Source organism: Lissotriton vulgaris, unplaced genomic scaffold (genome assembly GCF_964263255.1).
Source record: "Lissotriton vulgaris unplaced genomic scaffold, aLisVul1.2 SCAFFOLD_770, whole genome shotgun sequence".
NCBI lineage: Eukaryota > Metazoa > Chordata > Amphibia > Caudata > Salamandridae > Lissotriton > Lissotriton vulgaris.
In genome coordinates this window covers 729,136-750,655 of record NW_028252779.1, presented here as the reverse complement: position 1 = coordinate 750,655, position 21,520 = coordinate 729,136, and the positions used below count along the sequence as shown (strand labels likewise).

General features: G+C 39.6%; 1 protein-coding gene across 2 annotated transcripts in view; it reads right to left on the bottom strand.

Moving 5' to 3' along the window:
* LOC147662018 (vitamin D3 hydroxylase-associated protein-like) overlaps positions 1-21,520 on the bottom strand; it is a 720,315-nt gene that overhangs the window by 62,693 nt on the left and 636,102 nt on the right. For both annotated transcript variants that reach the window (XM_086951181.1, XM_086951182.1), the window contains one exon: positions 14,331-14,439. In XM_086951181.1, coding sequence (XP_086807307.1) covers positions 14,331-14,439 — 109 coding nt within the window. The remainder of the gene's footprint in view (positions 1-14,330; positions 14,440-21,520) is intronic.

Below are 21,520 nucleotides of genomic sequence, written 5' to 3'. Positions count from 1 at the left end.
GCATTAAGGTGCGCAGCATCCCTTGACCCAAAACAGGAGCTTCCGAAGACTGCCATTTTAATCACAACATTTTTTACATTTCCACATGGTATTGTAGAATGTCTATAGCGCTTTATGCTTTTGACGGAGCCTCAAGGTGCCTGAAGCACATGCGGTTTGTAGCATCTCTCATGAATCATTAATAATTCTGAAATCTGAATGTTCATTGTATGTCAAGGGTACCATGACTTATATTTCACATTTAGGGCAGGAGACAAGACACCCAGATGGAAGGAGGACCGAGTCCTGCTCTTTTCAAACCTTCTGGGGAAACTGAGCAGCAGTTAAGCTTGCTGTGTTAGAAAATCCCCTTGGTAAGTGGAAGCTTTTCCTGTTATAAAATAAGGCTCTATTTGGATGTAAACAATCTCTGCTTCATTATGGTATGCATTTTACGGATCACTGACATACTATCAATTAAAATAATACAGAATTACCAAAATATCGAGGAAATAATATAGAATACAAAATATCGAATTCCCATCTACAAACAGGTAAGTACAAAAATATCGTTTTAAAAAATATAGTCAAAATATCGAATTTTTTTAAATGTCTTGAAAGTAATTTAAAATTAATGAAATAATACATATAATTAAGTAAAACATACTTAAAAATACTCAAATAACATTACAATTATGAAATAATTAATTTAGGTTATAAAAAAACATACAATTTTATTTTTTTAAACATATATATATATATATATATAAACATAATATTAATAAAAAATATACAATAGTTTTACCATAGGATGGCGGGAGGGTAAAATTTACTATTCCCACTCCAGTGAGTGCAACAGTAGGGAAAGCGTTGGATAGCCTAGGGATAAAAATTACTATTCCCACTCCAGAGAGTGCAACAGTAGGGAAAGAGTTGGATAGTGTATGGGTAAAATTTACTTTTCCCACTCCAAAGAGTGCAACAGTAGGGAAAACGTTGGATAGCGTAGGGGTAAAAATTACTATTCCCACTCCAGAGAGTGCAATAGTAGGGAATAGCCTAGGGGTAAAAAATACTATTCCCACTCTAGTGAGTTTAACAGTAGGGAAAGTAAAGATTGAATATATTAATAAAAATAAATTAAATATCAATACTAATAAAAAAAATATGTAATACCAATTTAATAATATGTAATAATTAACCAATTAAAAATACAAATAAATATTAGTTATTACAATTAATTAGCTAGTAATACAAATTACCAATTAACAATTAATTAACAATACATTAAAAATCAATATCAATAAATAAATAAAAATAATTTACTCAATTACAAATAAATTACTTCCCACCCTATTCCCCTATAAACTCACCACCTGCTATGGAAAATAAATTAATAAAATTAACATAATTAACAATTAATCAATTCATAACAATTAATTACCAATTAAAATGTATTAATTATCAATTAATTCAACATGAATACCAATAAATGAATTAACATATTTAATGAATTACAATTAAATTACTTCCCACCCCATTCCCCTATAAACCCACAACCGGCTATGGAAAATAAATTAATAAAATTAACATAATTATCAAATAATCAATTAATAAAAATGAATTACTAATTACAAATTAATTAATTACCAATTAAACAGTAATTAACTATTAATTCAAAATGAATACAAATAAATAAATTTACATATGTAATAATTACAATTAAATTACTTCCCACCCTATTCCCCTATAAACCCACAACCGGCTACAGAACTAAAATGCAAACTTCAATTAAAAATAATTAGTAATTTCTAAAAATTATTATTTAATTTAATATAATTGAATAACTTCCCACTATATTCCCCTATAGACCCACAACCCTCTACAGAATTAAATTACGCAAAAATTAAATAACAAAATTCATTACTTAAAATAAATTACAAAAAAATATACACTTTTCACAAATATACTAACATACAAAACACTTTAAAAACTTCGATATTAATAAAAATTCGATATATTTTAATACCTTTATTATATACTTCGATATTTTGACTTTCTATATTTTAAAAAAATCGATATTATATTACTTACCTTCAATTCGATATTTTTCACCACTATATTCTGTCCATTCGATATTTTGTCTATTCTATATTTTGACTTCGATATTATGGCTATTCTATATTTTGAATTCGATATTTTGTCTGTTTATCGTATTTTACATGTGCACACTTTTTTTCTTTTGTTGCGTTTATGTTTTTAACCGTCTAAAATGGCGATATGCAGATTTCACTTAGTCCCATTTCTATTGCCACACGATGCTAGAATAAGCAGAGCATGGCGATCTTCCAGCGGAGTTGCGGTATTGTTTGTCTTCATTAGTGTAAATTGGAGTTTGTGTGCATGTTGTGCTGTAAGCCAGGATCAGGGCAAGTAGCCAGAAATTATTTTCCGATTTCTTATGCTGATACGCCAGCCGCACCGTTTTGTAGGGGTTAAGTTGCGGACTGAGTGCTCCATGCCTCCTGTGCTCTCTTCCTCCCTTCTGTAGGAGGGGTCGTCGTGAATAACAACACAAAGAGCTGCTGGTAAGTATTTGATATTAGCTGTAATTATCGGAGCGCCGGGGCAGCGCCCTTACTATGCAGCCGGATCGGCGCCTTCTAAAATGGCCGCCTTCTGGTTCCGGTGAACCCCTTCCGGTTCCGCCCTCACGGAGAATAACTAGACCGTCACTACACCTGCCCATGTTGTCTGTTTGCTTGAGGTGCACATTGTAAATGTTTTAAACCAGGTCACCCCCCCGCATTGCCTCTTAGCTTTGTTATTGTCAGTTTGGGCCCTCCCAGGCAAGCGAGCCAGCCAGCGTCCATCTCGTCTCCAACCAGTGACATTTTTTGGGATTTGCCAATCGATTTTTGTAATGTGTGGATTTGAACAGCGATTCGGAAAAAGGCGAACTGCAGTTCTTACAAAAGTGACAAAAAGGCTGTGAATAATCTATTTATGTTTTGCTTTGTGAATGAAACTGGGTTAACCAACTTCCATAAATTTGGATGATACCTATTGCTGTCAATAAAACTACGTGGTATGTCATGTTTTCTTTCTAACAAACGCGACAGCTAAATAAAATACGCTGCTTACATTACAACAAAAGTTACAGTTATTTTAAACCACTAACAAATGCACATATATTCTGCATGCATTTTACAAAAACATTATTCAGTGCTTTACCTCCAGCTTTTCTCTTCTATAGTTCTCAAATATGAAAGGAAACACATATTTTTTTCAGTTTAGATGATGAGTGTTTAAATTAATATTTCACTGTATATGGACTGACATGCTAAATATTTCTGATCTAGCCGTACATTTGTTCCCACTCTCTCCTCCCCCTTTCGTTTGAGAACCATACAATGCTGCAGTTTACTTAATCTGGGTGACTGCAATGCAATGTATTTTCTTTCCTTATTACGGTGATGTGTGCAAGTGATACTGTCATGGCGGTGACTCATACATGTGGTGGTTACGTGGCAATGTTACATGTTTGTGATGACATTTGTGAAAGTCTTTTTTTATGTGTAATGCTGTGTTCTCCTGTACCTTGTTTTTCTTTTGACTGCTCCTGGCTGTGTGCTTCTGGTTCTGATCCTCACCTTTCTCCCTAAAGTTAGCAAGATCACCTCACTTGAGGGAACAATATATAGCTTAGCATTGCCAGGTCACAGTGGCAATTCGTGGCGGGCACCGATGGTGTGTTTGAAAACCATCAGATCATAAGCGAGGCTTAAAGGGACTTTCCTGGAAAGAGGTAAACAGTTCCTAGGTTACAACTTGGGCCAAACCTACGCATTACACAAGATATAACAAACTCCATCCCTATTTTTTTAATTCCTTTTTCCATAGTTGTCATTTTATTTTCCACCTTCCCCCCTCCATAACCTACTTCCCATTTTCTGGTTATCCAGCGCCCCATGCTCATACGAATGGAAATAGTGCTATGCAAATATGATAACTCCACTGCAAACAAAAAAACAAAAGTAAAAAACATTATAATTTACTGCGCCAATAGGTCTAACTTTGACAAACTTGGGACCGATTGCATTGCAAATCTTGTATTCTGCTTCCTCCCACTACAAACCAAAACAAACAAGTAAAATACATCAATAGCTCTAAGTCTCACAAATATGAGACCAATATGCATTGCAAATGCTTGTTCTAATAGATTTTCATATATATTTTTTTAAAACATTATAGGAGCACCCCCATCCACATGCATGAATTATTGGAGGACTACTTCTAATGTTTTTTCAAAACACATAAGAGAACGCACGGCCACCTTGCAAATTTTAAAAACAAAATAAGAAAATCTATTACAAGACAGACATTGTGCATATGGATGATGAACGGTGGCCATCTTGGAATGGTATGGTAATACAACAAGAATTGGGAAAGCCAAAGTCACAGCACCAAGCACCGGGCAGCAGATGATCGCAGGGCCCCATGCTGCAGTGGAGTTGGGAGTGGGTTGGGTGTGGCAGAGAGAGAAAAGGAGGCAGAACAGTGGAGAGGTTATGACGGAGAACTAATGAAAGCCTTCTGTAAACTTTCATGAAATGCCATGGCTTTAAGGGTGGTCCACTCAGTCATTGGCAACATGGCAACATTAAATGGCTGAAGGCAATTGACTTAATACCAACTCTCTGTACTGTATAACTGTGTGTTTGTAAAAACGTTTTCTGTCCATGTAGTGTGAGGTTTCTAGCAATGAGCTACAGCTCTCTATAGACAAGATTTTAATAAATCAAACCCAGCACAACACACATCCAGAGTGTAGGAAATTACCATCTTTTGTGAAGTGGTACCTGCAGATTTTAGCCCCATCAGTTTTTGCTGTCTGTGGAACTCTTTGCACTTTACCCCTGCTAGCCAGTAGTAAAATGCCTGTTCTCCCCCATTTAAAAATGCTTGTATGGCATAACCATAATTGGCATACTTAGCTTACCTTTAAGACCCTCGTATATGGTAGAAGTTGCTCCCAGGGCCAGCAAGTTAAATGTCATTAATGGGCCGCAGCACCTATTGTGTCACATATTACAGTGGCAGTGCAAACATGGCTTCAAGCCTACCTTTGTAGCCTGACTGGAGCAGTTTAAAGCTGGAATTCTACCTGTCAAAATACATCCAGGTCTAAACCTATGACTAAACCTTTTAAATATTAATAAGTCCCCCTCAGAACGCCTTTTAACCAATCAAGCAGGGTGTAAGGTATTTGAAAGTTGCACATGTAGAAATGTAATTTAAACATGTCCTTACAGTGATTTGCACCTAAAAATACTTTTCACTCTAACAAGGCTATCTGTTCTAGAGACAAACACTGGAATCCACTATTAAATTTAGTACTGCTACTGTCGGCTAGAAAACAGCTACAGATTTCATTCTTGGACTCTTTGTAATATTTATTAATGTTCCAATTCACTAATGAAGCCAGTTGTTAAAGAGTTAGGGAAAGGGTACTTTTAGAAAGTTACCTTTTTCCTGCCTTAGACTTCTGGTGGCTAATTTGGATTAGACTCCTGATGCATCCCTCTGAGTATTCAAAACCCTGAATGAGGTGTGAAATCTGCTTCTAGAGCAGAGACAAAGGCCTGTGTGCGGGGTGGAATTTTCTATTTCTTCCGGCAAGGCTACCATTTGGATAGAGCCCAGGAACTTAATTTACTTCAGAGGACGTCTCAAATACTAGAGGACACTCTGACTTACATCTTCTTTTGTTGCCCTACTCAGGCAGACTCAATCCTAGAGCGGAGGGACCTACCCTGAAAAATGGACTGAAGTGACCATGGAGAAGGGGCTGCTCATAACCCTGGCCGCACCTCTAGGATGGGCATGCAGGCTCTGCACAGAGGGAGATGGGTTTCACCATCTTTGATTTCTGCAGAGAGGAGCATTGTGGGAATGGTTGCATGAGGGTACACATGAAATGCTGCAAACGTGAATGGGGTAATCCCTTGTAACTGTTACCCTATTGGTTAGTGAGAAACCTGTAGTCATCCCTACCCACAAGTTGGTGTGAGGCATAAAGTGACATCCCCAGTAGGCTCATCTGAACACTACTGGACACGAGGAAGATCAGAAGGTGACTGAGCCTTCTGACTGTGGTCTAATAAGTGCCCTGAAGTGCTAGGCCTGGTCTCTCTCTTACTCTGGGCAAAGAAGTGGGCTCCAAGGCTTATAAGACTACATTTCTGTTCAGGTTACTGGGACGCAAAAAGGTACAAGAGGTCATACCGGCAACTGCCCTGCTGACCAATTCCAAATGGACCTGCCCTGGAATTTGGCCCTCTGCTGGAGTGGATTGTGATACCTAAATGCTGTTCCTGATTTCTGTGAACCCTTGGCTGGATCAGGGCGGATATCGTCTGCCACCCCTGAAAACCTGGGACTTAAAAGATTTTGGTTACAAAGACCTGCACTCCAGAGGACCAATGCAAACCTGCCAAGCTGATCTGCACATGGAGCATTGACAGTGGGATGAAGATTGAGGTTTCTCCCATGCAGAACTTCTCCACAGCAGCATATTCAATTTAGCTGGCCCTCACAGGCAAGGAATCCAGCCTCGTGAAGCCCTCTTCAGCTTCAGCCTGCAGCTTTGCTCACTGGAGGAATCCGAGCTCCAACATCTTTAATGGGCGAGGGCTCAAAAATTAACCAGCGGGCAAGGGACTTTCCTTGGGCGCAAAATTTTAATTTCTACTGCTCTGAGCTTTCTTCATCTCTTTACATCTTCCCTTCCATTCTCAATGGCAAAGGACCTTAAAAGCAAATTCTTGCTCTTCTTCCTCCTCCACTAATATTCTACCTCTCACTTGGGTCTGTCCCCTTCTAAACTCCAGACCCTACCCTCTTCTCGTCACCTACAGCGCTTGGCTTAATTAGTGTTTTGGAGTTTCTCTGCTGTAGCGTTATCCCTGCTCCTTAAAATCTGCCCTTTCCCCTTCACGGTTAAGTGATTTTGGTCACCCCATCCTGGAACAGGCAATCTACTGAACAATAAATGTAGCTATTCTCTTTTGCCATTCTACAACCTAATGTCCTCTTGTTGTTGGTGATCCCCCATCCTCCCATTATGCGTCCTCCTCCCAACCCTTTTGGGCACTTCACCCTTCTTGTCTTGGTTCGGGGGATTACATTAAGCTCCTCACAAGGCTCCAAAATACAAGCAAGTGGTTGTTTTTTTCACCTGGGCTTTGCACAATGGCATTAACCCACTTACCTGATCTGTTGACATGTGCGTGTCTTTTGACAAGCACCTTGAGGAATTAAGTTTTTTTCCACCTGGAAAATTGCTAGATTGTCATAGGGACAATCTAGCAAAATCAAAGGCGAGACTGATGGTGTGCTCTCTAACACAGACAGTAAGCACTCAGTCTGTGTGGAAGAATGCCCTTCAAAGCCTTGCTCTCTCTGGTAATTTGGTCTATCAGTCAAAATCTAACTCTAAGAGGTTAGGTGAATGCTGATACAGGACAACACAATTATCGCAGCTGTAATAAAAATAAGAATGCCCAACCAGAATTTTTGTGTAGGAGAACCCTAAAATATCAATGTACAGAAATATATATTCAGTAAAAATATTTAGTAAATGGACATATAGAATACAAATTGAATACATTTGAACTAAAAAGACTTGAAAACAATTCAGTCTCTGCAAAGGGCGCCTGCATTACATATGACATAATCTGTTTATCTTCTGTAGTTGATTATGAATGCTAGGCTATTTGTAAGCAAATGAAACATACAGAAATACGATAAACTAAGCATATTCAAAGTAACTCTTCAAACACTATTGTTAGTGGCCAACACAAGACCTTGGGAATCAATAGCTAAACAGTAGGTTGTAACACATCTAGGCGCTGGTTAGTGCCAGATAGCAATGTGATTCATATACCTAATCAGTGTATGAGTCCACGAGCACACATTAGGAACACACATGTCCCCTTCAAGATATGTGGATACACTTAGGACTCAGGGTAGTATGGTTTTAGATGTTCTTGCTCTGCAAGGATCAAATTTGGCTACCTCAAGTGTGGATTGGGACACTTTATCTTGTGCCCAAATCCTTTCAGGGTTGTGCTAGGCTCAGTCTCACAACATGACAGGTGCATGCAAGTGTGCATTTGGAAAAAGTCAGGTGGGGTAATATAAAGAAAAACAAAGGTTTACATTCACATGCTTGCTCAGGAAGGGAGTCAACAAATCAGTTAGAAACACTAATCAGGTCTCCGGAGCTTGTATGTGGAAGTTTCTTTGGCAGATATCTTCTGGTCTTGGTCAGAGACAGTGTTTCTTGGTGACCTCTGACTGAGTCTCTGAACTCTTTGTTGTGACTCAGCAATGACTCAGAGGCAAGATCAAAAGAAGGGAAGGTCTGCAAGGCATCAGATTCAGTGCCAAACTTACGAAAACGAGCTGCATCCTGCTCCACATTTTTGAAGGTGATAAACAGGAATTATGCAGGTCTGTCTCAATGGAGAGCTTTCATGTCCTGGAGGTATCCTACCATACCTTCACACTCTTTGGCAGTAGTGCAACAACAGGCTGTTAGTGAAAGATCGAAATTACAACTAATGAGATTCCCTCATTAAACAGGATTTTAGGAAGGATAAGCCTTGCCCGTGTCCCGTAATTTATTATGGGGGATAATGTCCTTGTGACACCCGACTGATAGGATCTCCAGAAGCTTGCACTGTTTGGTATACTTAGCTATGTCCTTCAGACAAGATCTAGAGAAATGGGAAACAAGAGAGGAAGAAGAAATACGGGTGACTGTCCTTCTTGTGTCTCTGTGGGAATCAACGGATTCACGGAGGAGCAGGGAGGCCGACCTGAAACTTTAAGGTGACGAACCTCTGCTATCCAAATACACAAACTGTTGATTTAAAGGCGACATAATTGTGGGATCCCAAAAGCACTGACAAGGACCCGACATAGACTCCAATTTAAGAGAGAAGTCCGGTGGCTCCTCCGTGTTTATTATAATCTGCACCTCGATTTGACAAACAGGTGACAGAAAAAATCGCAGTAATTGATGACGCGACATACATCTGATGATCCATATATAACTGGTTGACCATGAAGTCCTCTTAATGGCTAAAAGAGAATCTTCAAACAATATCAGATAAACTGTGAATCGTCAAAGTGTCCTGAAGAAGGTGTAAATAATATAAAACAACACCAAAACGCAGCGTCGACCTTTGTACTTTGACCACTTCCTTCTTTTAGATTATTTTCACTTATGTGAATATTTTATTGTGTTTTATTTAGATTGTAACCCTTTTAGGGAGGTATTTTAATAAATTGTGTTTATACCTTTTAAATTCTTTTGTTGCGTATTCACCTGTTAGATTGTGCTAACTAAGTATAATTTTTTGTGGGGAGCTATACATCATGGACAGTGCTTAAACAATTTTGAAATTACTTCTATTTAGTGTTGCATTAACTGATTTATTTGAATCAGTTTCCACCTAGCATAGTCTAGTTTCAGTCATCATTCGTGACTCTACTCAGTTTCAGGTAAACCACAGGTCTCTTCCCTTTTGTTCACAGTACTCTACCCCTACCTGTGTATATTTAACAGGGGAACCTTCCACATATTTTGAAGTTTCTGTGGGAAGCAGCCATCCTCCATCTTGCACTCAATATTTTAAAGTAAAAAGATGATCATGAGAAATGTAGAATAACCCTAACGATAGTTGCTCCAAAAGTCATTGTGATCAGTATTTATTCAGACTTGCTCGGATGTTCACAAATCATATTGCCTGGCCAACACATGGCGGCAATGAATTAGCCAGATGAGAAGAGAAAGAGGACGCACTTCAAGAATGCCCAATATGGTGTATGAGGACAAAAGAGAAAAGACAAATCATATTGCAAAAAAGTATTATACACAAAGTGTTTTTACACAGCTCAATTCATTAAAAGAAAATGAAGAGGATACCGGTTTGCAAGAGGTCACTGTGTTTATTTGCACGGGAAGAGCATGCAGAATCGCACCTAAGTGCGCCTGCAGCACTCAACATTATAAATGTACACAGAGCCAGGACCTGCCCAAATTATTTTAGGCATACTACCCACTCAAGACTGCACGTTGAGGAAACAATTGGAGGTCTGCCCAATCCGTGGGCATTCTAAGGTGTCCCTAAGGAGAACAAGATCAACAGTTAATTGAAATTAGGGCTCTATTAAATTGTGCCAAAAATCGAAGCATACAGAGGACAAAAGAAATGAGCAAAGCAGAGCAAAAAGTTATTGCTGCTGTAACTCAGTACATCACGATTGAGTCAGAAAGAAGAGCCTAGAAGTTTTTAAAAAGGCTACAGTCCTTTTCTGGATGTCTCTCGAGTCAAAAGCAACGGGCTAAAAAGTCTTTCAGAAAGCATTGAAACATCAAGTCATAACTAAATGTTCCTCTTGAGTTAAATGCAACTTCTTCTCATGACCTTAAACAAAAGTGAGGGTATGTAGCTTCAACATAAATATTTCCATAAACACGTTTGCTACTCCAATAATGTGACCTTGTTTACTTTAGGAATAATACATATGGCAAAGCTGGTTTAAGCTGATGAGTCAGTATTTCAACTTTCAATAAAAGTTGTAATTGCTATGGAACACATGATGACAACCTAGAAATCAAATGTACTAGAAGTCACTAGTAAATTTGAGTGCCTCACACCTTATTCGTAGCTCGTTTTGTCAAGGAAATTTGACTGGTGGCACTTAAGACAATCCATATAATTCCTGAGAGAAAAATGCTCTTGATACTTGTTAAAGGGATGAAGCACATCTCTAATGTGGTGCACAGACAAAATATCGACTCCAAAATATCGAATGAACAAAATATTGAGTTAAAAATATCGACAATAATAAAATATCGATAACAAAAATATTGTTGGTCAAAATATCGATTAAAATAATGATAAAAAAATATCGAGTACAAAAATATCGACAAAAAATATATAAATAGTCAAAGTAAAAAATTTCGATAATATGTAGAAAAAAGGTTAAAAAAAATAAAAAAATGTTATTAATAGTAATATAAATTGTAGTTAATGTTTAGGAGCGGGATGTTGGGTTAATAGGGGATAAGGGTGGGGAGTAATTTAATAATAATTAATTAATTAAGATATGTTTGTAAATATTTTAATTAATAAATAATTGGTAATTAATTAATATTAATTAGTTAATTAATTAATATTAATTAGTTAATTAATTAATATAATTTTGTACATATTTTTAATTAGTAATTAATTGGTAATTAAATACTATTATTTAGTTAATTACATTAATTAGAGTAATTTATTTATATATATAATTTTTAGTTATTGTTAATTAATTGGGGAAAAATAATATTAATTATTAAATTAAATTAATTACAGCTAATGTGCTAATATATTTATTTTATTGTTATTGTTAATAATTAATTGGTAATTAAATAATATTAATTAATTTGGGTAAAGGAGTATTTTTAGGGTTCAGGGTCAGTTTTCAGTTTTTGGGTAAAGGGGTATTTTTAGGGTTCAGGGTCAGTTTTCAGTTTTGGGGTAAAGGGGTATTTTTAGGGTTCAGGGTCAGTTTTCAGTTCTTGGGTAAAGGGGTATTTTTTGAGTTCAGGGTCAGTTTTCAGTTTTTGGGTAAAGTGTATTTTTAGGGTTCAGGGTCAGTTTTCAGTTTTTAGGTAACGGGGTATCTGTAGGGTTCAGGGTCAGTTTTCAGTTTTTGGGTAAAGGGGTATTTTTAGGGTTCAGGGTCAGTTTTCAGTTTTTGGGTAAAGGGGTATTTTTAGGGTTCAGGGTCAGTTTTCAGTTTTTGGGTAAAGGGGTATTTTTAGGGTTCAGGGTCAGTTTTCAGTTTTTGGGTAAAGGGGTATTTTTAGGGTTCAGGGTCAGTTTTGGGTTTTTGGGTAAAGGGGTATTTTTAGGGTTCAGGGTCAGTTTTCCCTACTGTTGCACCCACTGGAGTGGGAATAGTAATTTTAACCCCTACGCTATCCAACGCTTTCCCTACGCTTGCACTCTCTGGAGTGGGAATAGTATTTTTTACACTTCTGGTATTGTACGGTAATATAATAGTATCTTATTTAATTATAGTATGTTACTATATATATATGTTGTAACAAATAAGATTGTAATTTTTTTATTATTTTCATTTATTATTTAAATATTATAAGTTAATGTAAGTATTTTTAAGTATATTTTAGTAATTAAATTTTAATATTAATTTAATTTAACACTGTTTTTAATAAAGTCGATATTTTTTACAACTATATTATTGTAAACCATATTTTGTACTCCATATTTTACCTGTTTGTAGATACAAACTCAATATTTTGACTGTCGATATTTTGTCCACGATATTTTTGCAAGTCGATATTTTGTCCCTCAATATTATTTCAGTGATCCCTCTAATGTCTCTAATGTAGGTCCTGGAAGGCCGGACCCATGCCAGATTTTTAACATGTCCACATTTAGATAAATGTAGTTATCTTAAAGATCTGCAATGGATAAGGCCCTCCGACATTGGAGAACCATGTCCTTGACGTAAAGTCTCCAGTATTCCTAACGCCTTCCTACTTGACGCCTTAATATCAGTTCGAGTCATAACACCAAAAAATGCCCTTCAGAAGAGGAAAGTGGGAAGTTTATTCACATGTTTGGTTGAATGGAGCATAGTCACCTATTGATGGTGCAATGTTCTGAATTATTATAAAATTAGTAAATTATAGTTCTGAAAGTATGCTCCAGGGGTATCTACACACAATTTTTCAGCCCTTGAAAAGCCACCTTTATCATTCATGAGAAAACAGTTGGGAAATAATATAGTGCTCAAATCTGCAACACATTGACTGAACCAGATTAAGAAGAACGATTACAGTTGTTGGATAATTTTTAAGGAATGTCTGGTATATAGAAAGAGATGAAAACAATAAGACAGTTCTCAGTCTCAGATGTTGTATTCAAATTTTTGGACTTTTGGAGATGCTGGTGCAGCGCTAGTACTCTTTGCCAAATCTGGATGTACTATGATAAAACACAAATGTTCTTCAAAATAAATGGAAAAAACATACTATACCAAAATGACAATGAATGCTTCCACTTAAAATCACGCTTTTATTTCCAACAGTCTTATACAGGTATGCACAGTTTAAAGGATTTCCATGAATTTAACTGGAATAACATTGTCACTGTCGCTATATTGGTGTGCAAAAATTGACTGACAATAGCAATACAATACACTGTTACCGGAAAATAGTTTGTATTCTTGAGAAAGCTAAAGCATTAAGAAAATCTAACGTTTTATATTATCATCTTGGAAGATTACAAAGGGGTACTCTTTTGTTTCCAATCCAGTAATAATCCTGGTTGTCTCTTCCCCTATCCTCCCTTTCTCACCTTCCCTGCCCTCTCCCCTCTATGCTCCATTTATTTTGCCCTCCATGTTCTTTAAATGTTTTCCCATTGAGACCTAGCTATATGGCCAATGCCCGGTGGAGCTACCTGATAGCTATAGAGGAGATGGGTTTTGGGACTTCCCCCCTCAACCGCCACCTACCCAGCCGGACTTTGGGCAGACATTCCTTCGTCTTTCTGCCGTATCTCCCTCCTACCCCTTTACCCTCACCCCCTTCCCCTCTACACTTCACTTATCTTGTCTTCTATGCTCTTGTAATTGTTTGTCTAGCAACTGATGTAAATTGGAATTGATGTAATCTTGTAATTTTGTGGAATCTCATGTAAAGCGCTCTGATACCTGCGGGTCTAGCCAGCGCTATATAAAACTCTTACAATAAATAAAATAAATAAATAAAATAACCGCAACTTTACACGCAGCACATTATAAAACACCCAACAACAATTAAATAAACAAATTGATGGATTAATGAGAGCTTGCCATGTACAAGGATATAGGCCTGTTTCACAAACCTTTATTTCATAGAAGTTCAGGAGTAAGTCACATCCACTAACATAAATATCTTTATGAATTGGGCCCATAGAAAACACTTTTCGCCCCATTTCATGCATGCAGAAAATAGATAACTTTGATAATAGCTAGCACAGGAATGAAGAGAGTATATAACTAGCTTTTAAACCAAAATGTTTTAATTTGGGAAAATTAATTTAGCTACAAAGTCAATTTGAAAATAATTAAGGTCTCAAATGATGTAAAATGTTTTCTATTAAAGGGTGAAATTGCAATTACCCCAGAAATGAGTAAGGACTCCAATGCAATGCACAGCACGTTTTTCAGCCTCTAATTAAAAGCAGAGATAAGGTGCCCCTCATTTGATACATTACCGAGTAGTTTTCCAGGGTATCCAATATTAAATGCTGGACCCAACATTGGGCCCAACAAAACATCTAAATTCAGCTTCTTCCATTCTGTAATAAATGTTTGGCAGTAGTCCTGAGTAAAAGGAGAAAATATAAGGTGAATGGATAAAGAGAGTCTTGTTATTACCAGAATGTTTGAGAAATTATTAGTTTCTTTGTAAAGGTACAATTAAAATGAATTTGAAACCTCACGGGGAAGAGTATCAACATATCAAAGAGAAATTATTATGCCCAGAGACTTAAAAGGCTGACGAAACCAAAGATGGTGCTAAACTCAGTAGCCCTAAATAGAGTTTTTGAAAATAATTCAAGGCCTTCCTTAGGGAACCCATGAAGAGAGATTAAAAAAAAAATCTGCATAGTCTGAGAGAAGGGTATGAGAGAGGAGGCCTGTCTCAGGCATTTTTGTACTTTAGATATATAATTACATATAGTGGGGAGGCATATTTCAGCTGAAGTGTATTTCAAATAAAGAGGTCAGGATATATCAGTACAAGAATGAGGTTATATTTTTCCCAGAACAGCTCATTTGTACCTTCCACGCACAGATAAGAGGAAAACACCTTCACAATTTACAGTGCTAGATACATAGATAAGTTTGAAGATTAGGTAGGATTTCAAGATTGAGTCTGAATTTGCACTGGATTCATGCTGCACCTCCCTAATGAGTCCCAACAAGGCTGAAACCGGCTTAGCATTGCTTGTCAACCCAACTTAAGGCCTCATTAGGATGGCGGTGAATCCGCATCCTCCGGGCCGGCGGAAGCCACCGCCGGCCCGGAGGATGCGGATTCACTGCCGCGGCCACAGGAAACACCCACCGCCAGATTAGGATGGCGGTGGGATGGTCGTGGGAATAGCGGCAGATGGCAGGTCCGTCCGCCTCTGATCCGCGGGTTGTTGGGCGCTATTTGGTGGCGGTGTCTGCAAGACACCATCAGCCAAATTAGGAAATGTGTTGGAATATGCTTTCCGGCGGCAGCTTTTCCGCCGTTGAAAAGCATGTGGAACTTTGCTTCTGGGGGCCCCTTGCGGGCCCCCAAGGTGAAGGGGGGTGGGGGTGCACATGGGGGTACCTACATTTACATGCACAAAGTGGCAGGCACCGAGCGGTGCCTGCCGCTTTGTGCATGTAACTGCAAATCATGCATTTTTAACTTTGCGGCGGGTGCTGCTTCAAGCAGCACCCGCCGCAAGGTTAAATATACGGGATGTGACCGCCAGGGTGGCGGTCACATCCTAATTGCAACGGAGGGACCGCCCCTGCGGATGGTCCCTCCACCTCATGGGTGGCGGACGGACTCAGGTCCGTCCGCCATCCTAATGAGGCCCATAGTCTGGACTGATCCTATTGGAGTAGGACCTTGGCTGATTAGCATTGGCTGCTCCTAGTCTACAGTGGTGCCCTGTAAGCATGGGCGAATTTTGCGAATCTGGCGTTCGCGAATTTTGCGAATTTGCGAACTCGCAATCCGCAAAATCGGCGAATTCTCGCGAATTTGTTTTTTTTTGTGTTTGCAAGGATTTTTGCCAGTTTGCGAGGGTTTTGTACCAGTTCGCAATTGCGAACTTACATGTCGGCTCGCAACGGTCGCGATTATGTTGTTTCTACGTCTGGTTCATCATCACAGGTTCCCAGCACCCTCTGTTTCACCCCTGCCACCCTCTGTTTCACCCATGCCACCCTCTGGTACATCAATGCCACCCTCTGGTTCATCATCACTGTAGATTATGGGGGAAAAAGCAAGCACACCTGCCCTGCTTCAACTGACATGAATTAATTTGGGGTTGATTTATTAATGTGTCACTGTTTTAAAATTCCAGTCTGGCACCTGCTTCCTTATCTGTAATTTGCTTTCTGTTGCAGTGCAATTTTTGTTTTCCAGGACCTTTGTGGCCTACTTGTAGCTATTCTATGAGCCTGCTGTGAGGGTCAGAGCAGGGTCATACAATTGCTGCAACTAACAACTGAACTGGGAATTTGCGGATTTTTTTTGTGTTCGCAAGGATTTCTGCCAGGTCGTGAGGGTTTTGTACCAGTTCGCAATTGCGAACTTACATGTCGGCTCGCAACGGTCGCGATTATGTTGTTTCTACGTCTGGTTCATCATCACAGGTTCCCAGCACCCTCTGTTTCACCCCTGCCACCCTCTGTTTCACCCATGCCACCCTCTGGTACATCAATGCCACCCTCTGGTTCATCATCACTGTAGATTATGGGGGGAAAAAGCAAGCACACCTGCCCTGCTTCAACTGACATGAATTAATTTGGGGTTGATTTATTAATGTGTCACTGTTTCAAAATTCCAGTCTGGCACCTGCTTCCTTATCTGTAATTTGCTTTCTGTTGCAGTGCAATTTTTTTTTCCAGGACCTTTTTGGCCTACTTGTAGCTATTCTATGAGCCTGCTGTGAGGGTCAGAGCAGGGTCATACAATTGTTGCAACTAGCAACTTAACTGGGAATTTGCGGATTATTTTTTTTTATGTTCGCAAGGATTTCTGCCAGTTCGCGAGGGTTTTGTACCAGTTCGCAATTGCGAACTTACATGTCGGCTCGCAACGGTCGCGATTATGTTGTTTCTACGTCTGGTTCATCATCACAGGTTCCCAGCACCCTCTGTTTCACCCCTGCCACCCTCTGTTTCACCCCTGCCACCCTCTGGTACATCAATGCCACCCTCTGGTTCATCATCACTGTAAATTATGGGGGGGAAAAGCAAGCACACCTGCCCTGCTTCAACTGACATGAATTCATTTGGGGTTGATTTATTAATGTGTCACTGTTTTAAAATTCCAGTCTGGCACCTGCTTCCTTATCTGTAATTTGCTTTCTGTTGCAGTGCAATTTTTTTTTCCAGGACCTTTGTGGCCTACTTGTAGCTATTCTATGAGCCTGCTGTGAGGGTCAGAGCAGGGTCATACAATTGTTGCAACTAGCAACTCAACTCTGGAGGGGCCCCAGTCAGGAAGCACTACAGGGAATGGTTACTAATGATGAGTTTGAACTTTTGCACCTGCTGAATGCTTTCACTTTTGCAAAACTCGTTTTTCTGCAGAACAGCATTACAGCAACTGTAATGCCCCAAACAAGCTTACTTGTCAAAGTTGATTTCTAATCCAAAAGTGATCCAAAGAAAGTCAAAAGGCCTCAAATCCAAAAAAGTGCAGGCAACTGTCAACCTGAGGAGTTATTCTGATAAAAATCATCATTTTCAGAAGGTCTATGCTGCTTGCTAGTGGATTTCTTGTGCAGAATTGCAATTTTTGTAATTTTGCGAGTGCGAGATTGTTGCTGCCCGCCGCACCTACATGTTCGCAATTGCGAACTTACACCGCACGCCGCAAAATTGTATCACCAAGAAAAAAAAATCCGCTGCGTGCGAATTTGCGGATTTTCGGTAAATTTGCGAGCGTTCGCGGATTGCGAATTTACCGAAAACCCGCGAGCGTAACGGATTTTCCACCCATGCTTAGTGCCCTGGTAATTGCTGATGGCCGAATCTTTTTCACGCATTCCACCCATCATCCTCTATTGTTTTACTGTTTTGAATAATCCTGTGCCCTGAAACTGTTCATAGTTTGTGGGCACTTCTACAATTTTTGTATAATTGGGTACGGCTTCACTTTTAAATTTGTGTTATATCACATACTCTGATTTGTAGATTAAGAAATCTTAATTATTGTGCAATGGGTGAAGTCCAAAGTAAATGGTGATGGTTCAAACATCATCCAACTGCAAGACTGGTGGAGGTAGGAACTGGTTTAAATGTGATCTCCATGCCTGGGAGGGTGGAGCCAATAGTAATCCCAAATGTATGTTAGACTCTGTGAAACTCACGCAGCTATCCAGGCAGCACTTTATCTTGCATGCTTTAAATTAATATCAAAACAGTTATCAGTGAAAAGGAGTTTGATGTACTAGTATAACTTGAAACTTTTACTCTATATAAGTTTGTTTGTTAGGCATATTGGCCTAGTGTAAAGAAAGAATAATAAGTTTGTTGCTATTTTTCCAAAATGAAGACATACTTTGATTTCATCTGGTGTATACTTAATCTGCAAAAGCACCTCTATATTTGTACATTCGCTTTACCAAATATATCTAGGGAAAACAGATTTAACTGTGAAAACCTCAATTTTCAATTCGACAAAATGGTAAATTTACAGTTTTGTGCCTGAATTTAAGTATATTTTACTCTCTTCAAACACTCACTATACTCACCGAAAGCAGATTACCAGACAATTAGAACAGCAGTCAAAAAGAGAAAAGGTCACCCAAACAGCCTCGAACTTACATCTACTACACCATGACCATAAATACACTACAATCACAGGAAGCAGACAACTTTGGCATGAATCGATTAGAAACTAAAGAACATAGGGCGTCTAAAATGAGTAAATAATATAAAATCATGTAAATTATAGAAACGTTATATAAAGCACTAATAACACAAAATAACATGCAGTAACTACTGCAGTGTCTCCCACCACAGCACACAAACTGCACCAAGCGAGTGCCATGTTCAAAGCGCCTACTCTGCAACCATTTTGGTTTAGGAAAACCAACCTGCCAATGTGCACATTTGTGCTGTTCTTTAAATAAAATCTGAAAAATGGGTGCAATGTGCAAGGAGTTTTTCCCCTGTTGGTGGGTCCATTTTAAATTTTCCTGTGTGGTGGACATGAGTTGGGAAAATAGGTGACTGTCACCCTGCCATCTATCAGGTGGAGGATTGTCACTATGACCTGGAGGCACTTTGGTGGTCAGACCGAATGAGCAGTAGAGGATCTGCAAGTGTATATAGAGCTCTACCGAGCGATCTAACTAGAGAGGGGGAACCAACAGAGTTGACAATTTTTGTGTTTTAAAGGGTCATGTTGTCCCACCTAACGCAGATAGTTTCCTTTTCCCATTGGCTGTCTTTGTCCCTTTGTATAGGATCAGTGAGATCTCCAGCTGGACTGTAGGCAAGCTAGTTTGTTGTGCTATTTGCGGCTTCCATTTCCAGTAAAGAAGCCAGATTCTAAGAGACTCACTGGAAGTTTTGTGAAAGCAGATGTGATTGCTGAGATATGCTGGGCCAGTGTTATGTCGTACCTTGAAAGTGTGAGTGAGGAGTCTGAATTGAGCTTGTTTCTAAATGGGTAGCCAGTAAGCATGGGCGAATTTTGCGAATCTCGCGTTCGCGAATTTTGCGGATTTGCGAACTCGCAATCCGCAAAATCCGCGAATTCCCGCGAATTTGCGGATTTTTTTTTTTGTGTTCGCGCGTGTTTCTGCCAGTTCGCGAGGGTTTTTACAATTTCGCAATTTGCGAACTTACCTGTCGGGTCGCAAGTTTTGCGAACTTGTTGTTTCTACGTGTCCAGCCTGTTTGGGACACTCTTCTTCATCACTGCCACTCTCTGTCACCACTGCCACTCTCTGACTACTCATGCCACCCTCTGGCCCACCCATGCCACCCTCTGTTTCATCACCACACCCTCTGGTTGTCCAGTGTACATTATTTTCGGCAAAGCAAAGCACACCTTCCCTGCCTCAAGTGACCTGAATTAATTTGGGGCTGATTAATGTGTCACAGAATATTTTTTTAGCTGGCACCTGCTTCCTTAGTGCTTCCTGATTAGTGATCTTTTGCACTTGCTAAGTGCTTTCATTGTTGCAAAATAAGTTACAACACCTGCCCTGCCCCAACTGACAATAATGAATTAGGGGCTGATTAATGGATTTTAATTTCCAGCCTGGCTCCTGCTTGTCTCCCTTAGCTGTAATTCAGGACCTTTGTGGCATATGTGTTACTATTCTGAGGTTCAGAGCAGGGTCACATAATAGTTGCAACTGGCAACTGAACTCTGGAGAGGCCCCTCAGGAAGCACTACAGGAAATGGCTACTAATGATGAGCCTGAACTTTTGAACCTGGTAAGTAGTTTCAGTTTTGCTAAGATCGTATTTCTGCAATTTAGCACTTACTCGCGGGGTGCGAAGTTGTACTGGCAAGCCGCGAACTCACGCGAACAGTGCGAGCAAGCCATAAAATCCGCTGCCCGCGGATTTGCGGATTTCACGGGAAATTCGCAAATCTCGCGGATTGCGAATTTACCGAAAATCCGCAAAATCCGCGAGCGAAACGGATTTTCCGCCCATGCTTAGTAGCCAGTGGAGCTCCTTCAGGTATGGTGTCATGTGACTACGATGTGGGAGGTTGTGAGTGATTCTGGCCGCTGAGTTCTGAATGGCCTGCAGCCTTCTGGTGAGTTTTCTGTTGAATCCAGCATTAGGGGTGTTCCTGCAGTCCAGCTTCCTTGTGACCAGGGCACAGAGGGTAGTTTTTCTGGGTGCTGATTAGGAGCCATTTGAAAATCTTCCTCATCATCTTCACATGAGCCTGTGATGACATTGACTTGGTCATGTCAGGTCTGCTGTATATAATGATCCTGAGAATCTTGGCATCAGTGGTGGGGGTGGGTGTCAGTCCTAGCTCTGTTGGCTACCAGGTGGAGTCCCACAGTGATATGCTCTTCCGAAAGATCATGGTTTTGTTTTTGTCAGTGTTTATCTTTAGATAGGTGGTCTTTTTCCAGTGGGTGATTTAAGTCATGCCGCATTGAACTTGATAGTGGTACTGGGCGTCTTTTATGTGAGGGAGTGTGGGGAGTTGCTTGTCATCTGCAGATGAGGTGAAGGACATCTGAGGTGTACGATGCCAGGCTGATTGACTGGGTCCTTCCAGTCATGAAGGAGCAGATCCATCAGAGCACGTGGTAGGAGACTGTGTCAAATGCTGCAGCGAGGTCCAGGAGGATGAGGGCCACTGTGTCTCCTCATGCAGATGTCATTCATGCTGTGGTTGAGTCTAAAAACAGAAAGAGTGGTGTCAAGAAATTTGTGGTCATTCAGGTATTCAGTGAGGTGTCTGTTAATGATTTTCTATAAGACATTGAATGGGATTGGTAGCAGGGGGATTGTTCTGTAGTTGACAAGGCTTGAAGGGTAAGCAGAGAATGTCTTCAGCAATGGGAGGAGAGTTGCATCTTTCCAAGCATCTAGGAAGGTCATTGAAGAGGTGGAGGCATTCATAATGGGTATAAGCATGGTGCTGATGAGGTTCAAGCCTCTGGAAGAGGCGCAGAGTGGCAGAGGTCCAATGGGG